The sequence below is a fragment of the Rhinopithecus bieti genome, unplaced genomic scaffold (genome assembly GCF_001698545.2).
Source record: "Rhinopithecus bieti isolate Rb0 unplaced genomic scaffold, ASM169854v2 scaffold_15252, whole genome shotgun sequence".
NCBI lineage: Eukaryota > Metazoa > Chordata > Mammalia > Primates > Cercopithecidae > Rhinopithecus > Rhinopithecus bieti.
In genome coordinates, this window is record NW_016808399.1 from 1,075,888 (window position 1) to 1,086,842 (window position 10,955).

The 10,955-nt window shown below is 37.2% G+C and overlaps 1 protein-coding gene across 1 annotated transcript in view; it reads right to left on the reverse strand.

The window, feature by feature from the left end:
• Positions 1 to 10,955, reverse strand: part of ADGRV1 (adhesion G protein-coupled receptor V1) — a 566,041-nt gene that overhangs the window by 425,921 nt on the left and 129,165 nt on the right. The window contains 2 exon segments of the mRNA XM_017886717.1: positions 3,022 to 3,226; positions 3,561 to 3,780. Coding sequence (XP_017742206.1) covers positions 3,022 to 3,226; positions 3,561 to 3,780 — 425 coding nt within the window.

Here is a 10,955-nt window from a genome sequence, read left to right on the forward strand (position 1 = left end):
AAAAAAAAAAAAAAAAAAAAAAAAAAAAAAAAAAAAAAAAACCTTGATGATAGACAAACTAGGAAATTATAAGTGTCATAAAGAAGAAACTTTTATAATGATAAAAGATATAGAATGATGGTGGGGAGCTGCAATTTTCCATCAATGAAGATCTTTCTGGTAAGGTGTCATTTTGCAGAGATCTGAAGAAAGTGAAGACACAAGTGAGTACCTAATAAAAATAGGGGTCCTCTTGTTTCTTTCTAACTTTCCCCACCCACGACCCAGTTCATGTCTTATGAGTTGCCTTTTCCTTCACAATAGCCACTGGCCACATGTGGCTATTCACCAATTGAAATGTAGTTAGTGTAGCTAGTCTATAAGTGTAAAATGCACACTAGAGTTTGAAGACAAGATATGAAAAATGTAAACTATTTCCTTAATGATTTTATGTTCACTGCATGTTGAAAAAATATTTCAGATATATTGGGTTAAATAAAATATATTAAAATCAAATGACCTACTTCTTTCTACTTTTTAAAAAATGTAGGCTGCTAGGAAACTTACATTTTCATACGTGGCACACATGATATCCCTATTGGGCAGAGATGCCTCAGAAGAAGCTGATCTATGCTTACTTAGCTCCAGGGATGGGCCAGATTGAGTAGCAGTGTAAACTTCTGACCCTTGCATGCAATAGACACAAGACTTTAAGCACATCCAAAATTCCTCATCTTATCCCCTAAACCTGCTCTTCCTGTATCCATAAGTCAGTGAACACGCTTCCCATAGCTCCATCATTTATTACTGTAATAATTCCTAACTGGTCTATTTCTGTCCTTGCCCACTTACAATCTATTCTCTGTAATATGGTCAGAGTTGTTCCTTTTAAAATGTGAGTCGGATCATTCACTTTTCTACTCCACCCCCTTCAAAGGCTCTCTAATTCCCTCAGGGTCCAAATTCATTACAATGCTAGCGGGCTAATGCAGGAAATTGTTCATACAGCAAACCTGACTGCTATCCATCTGGACAACGAGACGAAAGCCATTATTCACAGGTTGGCTCTCTGCTGGTGTCTGGGAACTTGGATTTCAGGAGAGTTCCCACCATTCCCAGAACTGTTAAGCAGCTCCCAGTGCCTACATTGCATAATAATTGTGGTTTATGCTGAACATTCATTTTCTTTCTGAGAGTCTAGAATTTTGGTATGTCCCAGGCAGAGGGTGCCTGCATGATCATGATCAGACCCCAGTTAAAATCCTGGGTCCTGTGTCAATGGGTGGTGTTGGGAGTGGGAATCTTAGAAGCTTGCCCTGGCTTCCTCTGGACTTTACCCCATGAGCTTTTTCCCTTCAATGATTTTATTTTGTATTCTTTGCTGTAGTAAATCATAGCCATGGGTATGACTAAATGCTAGGTCCTGTGAGTCCTCTTAGTGACTCATCGAAACTGTGGGTGATACTGGGAATTCCTGACACAGAGCCCTGGCCCTGCACCTGTTGAACCTCATCCCCTATCACATACAGACATCAGCCACAGTGGCCTCCTTGTTGCTCCAGATGGGCAGGGCTGCACTGCAGGGCCTTTGCTCTTGCTGATGGGTCCTTCTGCTTTAAATATTCCTACCCAGATATTACATAGCTCACACCCTCATCCCTCACCGGTCTTTGTCCTTCTATCATTTCCTCCAAACAGCCCTTACTGATCATCCTATTTTAGATTTCCCCACATGCAACCTCCACTCCCTCCCTTGCATTCTCCATCTGCCTTGCCTGCCTAACATTTCTTCATAGTACACTCATCACCATCAAATATAGCACATATTTTCTTATGTCTGTGTTTACTGTCTTTCTCCCCTTGCTCTCTCTAGAATTTAAGGATCATGAAAATAAAGAATTTTGCCATTTTTATTTTCTATCATGACTCTAGCATCTGAAACAGTATCTGGTACATAACAGGCGTTTGTTAAATGACTGCTGCACGATTCAGTGAATGAATGAGTGAGTGGGCTTGTTACCCAGTTCTGGACAATGAGATATAAGCCATTTTCTAGAGTCTTTTGGGAAATGTCTTCCTTACTTTGAGAATCTCATAAAATATCTCTCTCTCCCCAAATGAACATAAACAGGAACATAGTAACCTTAACAATAACATCAGCTTTCAAACAACCAAATGAAAGTCAATTTTGTGATGGCAAAGTAGAGATATGGAAACAATCTAAGCCATAATGACATGGTAGAGTATCCAACTAACCCCGAAGCTCACCTTCTTTTAGGACATGCTCTTGGTGTATAGGCAAATTTGGGTTAGGTTTCCCTTATATGAAAAATATTTCAGAGAGAGATACATAATTGCTGCAGTTATAACTCGAATTCAGAAGTAAGAATTCACTTTGTCAAAAGGACTAAATGATGTAAATAAGAGATGTCCTTTTGCTTGCTGATAAAGAAATACGAAGTCTGGGCACAGGAGTGACTTAGGATTTGCATGGTTCTCTTTCTTCAGGAAAAGACATCTACACGTCCAACGTACATATAATTACAACACTCTCTCTCTCCTCCACCCTCCCCCTACCCCACCTCTCATGCTCTTCCCCTCTCCACAGAAGTAACAAAAGCATAATATGACAGTAATATATTTGTATGTGATGTGTATATCACACAGTATATATTGTATTTAGAATCTACGTCATCCTTTCTCTCTGGTAACAAAACTAACAGCAGAGTCAAACTTTCAGACCAAGATCAACCTGTAACATTTCAAAGTCAATCCTATAAAAGTAATCTGAAAATAGCAAAAAGATTAGGACAAGTTGACTCAGAGTCCAGTGTGTAAGACTGTAAATTGCAAAATTCAGAATTTTTGTCAGTAGAATTCACCCTAGAATGCAGCATAAAAGGGAGGCAGGGGAAAGGGAAGCGAGAGAGGCTTGATGATACATACTCAAACTATGACTTGCTGAGTGCTAATAATAGCTAATACACAAATACAATAAATCAAACATTTGCATTGCAAGTGTGGGGTCTTCAGTATCATTACCTGAGCAAATGCAACAATTCCATAGGCATCATCATTAGACAGGATGGTTATTGTTACAGAATCATTAACACCAATCTCTGCTCCTCCTTTGGGATTTTTAAGTTGAACTTTGAAGGATTCTTCTTTTTCTGGAACTGTATCATCAAGGATATTTACTGCTATTGTAGCTTCTCTGTCACCCGGTTCAAATACCAGTTCACCTGAACTACCATAAGAAGCATATACAAAATAAGTCAACTACAACAAATTTAAGATATATACATAGTAGACTACTCATAAAGTTACCATTACATTAATTGATATTAAAGGTTTGGAAGAATCACAACATTTCATAAATAAAATTTTAATCCAAAATATTCATGTAATACTGATTAACTTGGTAGAATAGATATTAGAAATATGGATAATAACCAAATTTCAGGCTGATAAATAACTTATATTTTGTATATTTTTCAGTCACTAAATAAAGTCATGGAAATGAACTGTCATATAAAATTACGGTGAGCATAAATATACTTAGCATAAAATGTTGAACCTACCTAGGAATAAAGTCAGAATGGCTGGAAATGTAGGCTAGCTCATATATATGTGAATGAGTTCCCACTAGAGCTATTAAATTCTTGCTTGAATTAAGGGACTTTACTGTAACAGAAGCCACATCATAAGCAGAAGGTACTTCCAGAACAAAAGAGAATTGATTAAGCTCTGAATTCCAGCAGTAAAGAGCAGACATATCTTGGCCAACAAGAAGTATGTGGGCTGCAGGAAGGAAAGAAAAGACAACTTAAGATGTAAACTGTCACCTCCCACACTCCCTGCATCGGTTCCAAAGCAAAATCTTCCAAAGTCTCAAAGTTCCATTGTGATTCCTGAGGTAACTAAATATGCTTCAATTTCTGAAATAACTGGATGTAAATAATAATTTTTTAAGTGCTTTGGAATGACCAAGCCAGCTTGATGAGGTATCTATACCCATTTAATAAAAAAGAAATTACTAGCTGCTAAAACTCAAACTAATTTTAAACTCTTTTATATTCATCTTAATATTTATTAGATAGCATAGCAGGATATTTTAAAAAGTGAGACATACTTATAATCCCTTCATGAAATATTTCATTTTCCTTTCTAGTTACCATTCATATGAATTCATAATTGACAGTTATAAACAGTATAAATACAAAAAACTCTTAATTCACAATATTACACCATGTCTATACTATTACAGTGTTCTATGTTTCTATATAGTTTTCAAGTCTATAATTTCAGTGCATAAATAATACATATGGTTGATCAAAATATATTTAATAATTTCCCTACATTTGATATTTGTTATTGTATATTGTATATTTAATTATTAAACATTAAGTATGTCTGTATTTTGGCCACATTTGTCCCTTTTTAGTTCTTACCTAAAAGCACATGCTCACCACCACCACCTGACCTCTCTGAACATGCTGTTCCCTTTGTCTAGAGCCTGCTCCATCATTAACTCTACCTCTTAAACTCCTACTCAACATATAATTCTCAATTAAATGATTCTTCCTTAGGTGAGGTTTCTGGGCATCTCTTAGACCAGGGCAAGTCCTCTCATTTTGCAGTATGAAAGTACTGTAGTTTCATAGCAGTTATCCATTTATAACTAGAAACTTACATGTATGATTATACACAATATCTCTCTTCCCTGCTACATACGAAACTTCCTCAGGGCAGGGTTTATATGTAGTTTTGCTTACCCTTGTTTCCCCAGGGTCTACTAATGGGCTTGGCACATAATTGGCACTTAAAATATCTATTAACTACTAAAGGAGAAAAGGGTGAGAGGGAAGATAAGTTTATATGTCCTCATGGTCCTTGTCATATTCATTCTTCTTCTTCCATTTAAAGCATTCAGTCACCACCCAGTAATCTCTGTCAAGTCATTAACCAGAATAAATATGTGATCCTCATAGTTATGGCTCCAATCTAATACTTTTAATAAAATATTTGACACATTCAAAATAAGAAAGCCCTTGAACATTATTTAATGCATAATTTCAGCTTTCAGGAGATCTATAATAAGCCATTCTAAATAATTACCTACAATCTATTCATACTTCTACAGCCTCAAGTCACAGAAACAAAAGAAATAAAGAGACCTCACAATGGGTTCTTTAACAAGCCTCTGGCAGAATTTTTCGCAAATTCTTTTAGAAAGTATGCCTATTATATATTTTTTAAATCTTTAAAGAGAATTCCATAACTTTATTTAATGGTCCTTTCAGGCAGCACTCATCATCCTTGAAAACATTCATTAGGCAACTATTTTGAATAATAATAAGTGACTCAAAGAGACATAGTTAGTCCACTTGAATACTTGAGGAATAAGAAAAGCAAACATAATAAAGGCAAAAAACTAAAGGACAAGTAGATAAAAACTAAACAAATATATGATGAAAGACACATAATTTACTCAACAAATCACTTGTTGAATGAATGATAAGTCACTCAAGTTGTATATCTTAGGATAATAACAGATTTATAACTAGCCAAAGTGTTGGCAATGTAAAGAAAAGTTATTTAAGGAAAGAATGAGCAGAACAGAGACAGGCAGAGGACTCTAATGGCAACGTAAAGATAGTGTGGAGGCCAGGAAGTGATGTAATAGTCCAGGTAAGAAGTGGCTGGAGACTGGGAGAATGTGGTATGGGCATTCCACAGGGATGAGGGGGAAGGAGTAGAAAACATGGAAACAAAGTACAATGTGAGAAACAATCTATAAAAAGTGAGAGGTAAATAGAATTGACATCACCAAGAAGGTGAAATAGGAATTCTCTGGCTCTACTGTTTTCTATAGAAATCCAGTTTGCAGCTATTCAGAGACAAGAATGGCTTGATGAATATCCCAGAACATGGCAGTGAGGATGAAACAAGCCCTTGGACCACAAAGAACAGCTACACTTGAAGTGTAAGAGGAACAGTTTCTCTTTGACTATGTTGCCCCTCCCCCAAGCCAGCACAGTCCGGCACACAAGAGATTCCCCAGGAACTGTGGGTTTTTACAGAGGGAAGACAGAGTTGAGTTGGAGGCAGACATTCAGCTTCCCCAACATTCTGGGCCCATTCACAGGTAACACTCCCTTGTCTTGCCCCACTGGAAACACTAGCAGTATCAACAGGGCTAGACCACCTGAGGTCACTTAGAAACAATTAACAGGGGTAGGGCTCACAGTAACGGACATGCAGATCTTGGCGGTGGCTCTGCCTTGTGGCCAGTGGAGGCACACTACCAGAAAGGATACGCAACAGCATTGCTCTGCATGAGGTACAGTTGACAGGCCTCCCAGGCCCAAATCCCTGGCCAGCTTCCACACCCAGCCTTTGCGCTCTCCTTAAAACTTCCCCAGGCCAGGAGATAGCAGCATGTTGATAAGTATCTGCTGAGTGAACATCTAGCTCCACCCAAGCCCGGTGATTGAGCTGCAACCCAACCAAGCTCTAGTGTACTCTTAAGTCCTTTATCAGGCCAGAAGGCAGGGGTACATTTGTGATCATTCACAGAGGGAGCATCTGACACCACCTAGATGCAGCTACAGAGCTGTGACCTAGCCAAGCCCTGGTGATCTCCTTCACAGCCACTTCCAGGCCAAGAAGCAAGGGCAGGTCAGCATTATCCACAAAGGGACCCTCTGACCGTTCCCAGATCTTCTGATTATCCAAAGAGAGCATCTGACCCTACTCAGACCCAGCTGCAGAGCTGTGACTTAGCCAAGCCCCAGTACTTTCCTTAACTTCACTCCAAGCTAGAAGTTAAAAGCAGGTCAGTGATTATCTGAATCTAGTCCTGCCCAGACTTAGCTAGTGAGCATCAATCCAACCAAATCCTGGGGTTCTCCTTAAGCCCTTGCCAGGCCAGGAGTCAAGTGCATGTATGTGAATGTCTTCTGAGGAGAGCATCTGACCCTGCTCAACTCCAGTAGCTAAACAGCTACTGAACCAAATCTCGGTGCTCTGCTTAAGGATAGACTAGTATGGGAGGCAAGCCCATGTCCATGCATATCTACGCAGCATAGTCTGTGGTTCTGCCTATCCCAAGTAGTTAAATAGCAATCTAGACACCTCGCCCAGTCTCCCAGCCAAGTAGGTGGCCCTGCCCAGATACAGATCCCAAACCACAGTACTGGCCAGCCAGGGAAGACAATCTACAACACTGTCTGATCAGAGGCAATTACTAAGCCCAGGCAATAGCTCTGCCTTACTGAAGATCCCAACCAGAGATTTCACTGGAACTCAGAGCACAGCCAGCACTTCCATTTGATCCCAGGTTACAGGTAACAGCCCAGCCCAAGTACAAAACATGATAACAAAGTCTACTTGTCTGGGGTCACTACCAACTAACCCAACCAGAATCCCAAGCTAGACTAAATAGTGAAGTTCTATCACCACCACAGAACACTAGAAAAGCCTGAAAAGGGTGGCTGTTTCCTCACATGTGCAGATGCCAACACAGGAGTTTTTAAAAATCAGGGAAATATGACACCACCAAAAGAAATTAATAAAGTTCCAATAATGAATCTTGAAAAAATGGAGATCTATAAAATGAATGATTAAAAAATTCAGAATAATTCTCTTAAAGAAGTTCAGGGAACTATAAGAAAATATGGACAAAAAAGTAAATGCAATTTGGAAAACAATTCATGAACAAAATAAGAAATCTGATCAAGAAATAAAAAGAAACAATAAAATCAGAAACACCAGAGATAAGGAATATAATGACTTTCTAAAAATTCAGTAGAAAATTTCAACAGCAGACTTGACCAAGCAGAAGAAAGATAATCAGTGAATTAAAAGATAGGATACTTGAAGTTCTCCAGTTAAAGCAGCAAAAATAAAAAAGAATGAAAAAGAATAGAGAAGGCCTATAGGAATTATGTGACACAACCAAGAGAACTAAACAGTACATAACAGGAGTTCCCAAAGAAGAGAAAGAAAAAATACCAAGAATCATTATTTTTAAAAATAATGGCTGAAAAATGCCTAAATCTAGGGAAAGACAACACTATCTAGAAATTGGAAGCTCAAATCAAATTCTCCAATCAAATTCAACTCAATGAAGAGTTCACCAAGACAAAAATTGGAAGTTTTGTCTTCGCAATTGGAAGTTCTCCAAATCAAATTTCAATTCAACAATTCCACAATTGAATTGAATCCAAAAATTCCAACAATTGGAAGTTCTCCCAATCAAATTCAACTCAAATGAAGAGTTCACCAAGACAAAATCAAATGCAAAGAAAGAATACTGAAAGCAGCAAGAGATAGAAAATATAATCACATTCAAAGGAGTCTCAATATGGCTAATTAGCAGAAGTCTCAGCAGAAACCCTGCAGACCATGAGAGAGTAGAATAATAAACTCAAAGTAATGAAGGAGGGGGAAAAAAACTTCCACCAAGAATACTTTAGTCAGGAAAGTTGTCCTTCAGAAACAAGAAAAGAAATAAATTTTTCCCAGACAAAGGCTTAGAGAGTTTGTCACCACTAGGCCTGCTCTATAGAATTGCTAAAGGGAGTTCTTTAAGCTTAAATTAAAGACTGATAACTAATAACATAGAACATGTGAAAATTAAAAAAAAACTGAATGGTATAAGTAATATAGTCATGTTCAGGATAGTCTAATAATGTAAGGTGATTATATAAAGCAAATTTATCTCTAATATGAGGTTTAAAAGATAAAACTATTAAAAATAACTAGCTATAATAAATTGTTAAGAAATACAAATTACAAAAAACATTCTAAGATCAAAATCAAAAGTTTTAGGGGAGAGAACATAAAATACAGTTTTGTTTGCTATGAAGTTTTCATCAAATTTAAATAGCTGTTTTTGAGTACAAGATGTTTTATGTAAGCCTCACGGTAACCACAAAGCAGAAAACTACAGTGGAAGCAAAACTATAAAAGAAAGGATTCAAAGCAGACCACCAGAGGAAACCATCAAGCCCCAAAGGAAAACAGCAAGAGAAGAAGAATGAAACAAAAGATCTACAAAACAAACAGAAAACAAATAATGAAAGGGCAGTAGCAAGTCTGTTCCTATTAATAATTATCCTGAATGAAATGGATTAAATTCATCAAAAGACACAGAATGGCTGAATGTATTTAAAAAAAAAAAATAAGATCCAACCATATGCTGCCTAAGAGAGACTATTTACCAATAACAACACTTATAAAGTGAAAATGAAGGAATCGAAAAAGGTGTTCCTTGCAAATGTAAGTCACAAGAGAAGAGTAGTTATCTTTATATCAGGTAAAATAGACTTTAAGTAAAAAACTATAAAAAGGGACAAAGAAGACCATTATATAATAACAAAAGGGTAAATTCATCAAGAAGACATAACAATTGTAAATATATATACACCCAACATTGGAGCACCTAAATAATAAAGCAATTATTAAATGATATGAAGGGAGATATAGACTGCAATACAATAATAGTAGGGGACCCCAGTACCTCACTTTCAACAATAAACTGACTATCTAGACAGCGCATCAATAAGAAAACACTGGACTTAAATTATACTGTAGACCAAATAGACCTAACAGACATACACAAAATCTTCTATCCAACAGCAATAGAATATACTTTCTTCTCAAGAAAACAGAACATGTTTCAGGATACACTGTATGTTAGGCCACAAAACAAGTCTTAACAAATTTAAGAGCACTGAAAGCATAGCAAGTATGTTTTCTGATCATAAGGGCATTAAGCTAGAAATCAATAACAGAAGAAATCTTGGGAAATTCACAAATACACAGAAATTAAATATACTCTAAACAACAAATGACTTGCAGAAGAAATAAAAAGATACCTTAAGACAAAATAAAATAATATACTAAAATGTATGGTATGCAGCAAAACAGTCCAAAAGGAAAATTTATAGCAATAAACACCTGTATTGAAAAGAAATAAAATCTCAAATGAATGGTCTAGTATTACAACTAAAGGAAATAGAAAAAGAACAAACTAAGCCCAAAGTTAACAGAAGGAAGCAAATAACAAAGAGCAAAAATAAATAAAAGAAAGACTAGAAAAACAATAGAAAAAAATAAAACTAAGAATTGTTTTTTTGAAAAGAAGAGGTTGACAAACCCTTAGCTACATCAACTAAGAAAACAAGTGAAGATTCAATCAAAATCAGAAATAAAAGTGGAGACATTACAATAGATACCACAGAAACACTGAAATACAAAGGATCAAGAGAAACTACCACAGTAATGTGCCAAAAATTGGATAACCTTGAAAAAATGAATAAATGTCTAGACACATAGCACCTACTAAGACTGAATCATGAAGAGATAGAAAACCTAAGCAGCTCAATAATGAATAAGGAAATTAAATCAGTCATAAAAAGACTCATATCAAAGAAAGTCCCAGAACCTGATACCTTCATGGCTGAATTCTACTAAACATTTAAAGGACAAATACCAATCCTTCTTAAATTATTCCAAAAAACTGAAGAACAGAGGATAGTTCCAAACAGAGGAACAGAGGATATAAAGGCCAAAGACACTGTAAGAAAAATAATTACAGGCCAATATCTCTGATGAACATAGATGCAAAAATCCCTAGTAAGACAATAGCGAGGGGGCGGAGCAAGATGGCCGAATAGGAACAGCTCCAGTCTCCAACTACCAGCGCGAGCGACACAGAAGACCGGTGATTTCTGCATTTTCAACTGAGGTACTGGGGTCATCTCACTAGGGAGTGCCGGACAATCGGTGCTGGTCAGCTGCTGCAGCCTGACCAGCGAGAGCTGAAGCAGGGCGAGGCATCGCCTCACCTGGAAGCGCAATGGGGAAGGGGATCCGTTTTCCTAGCCAGGGGAACTGAGACACACAACACCTGGAAAATCGGGTAACTCCCACCCCAATACTGCGCTGTAAGCATACAGGTCCAGGAG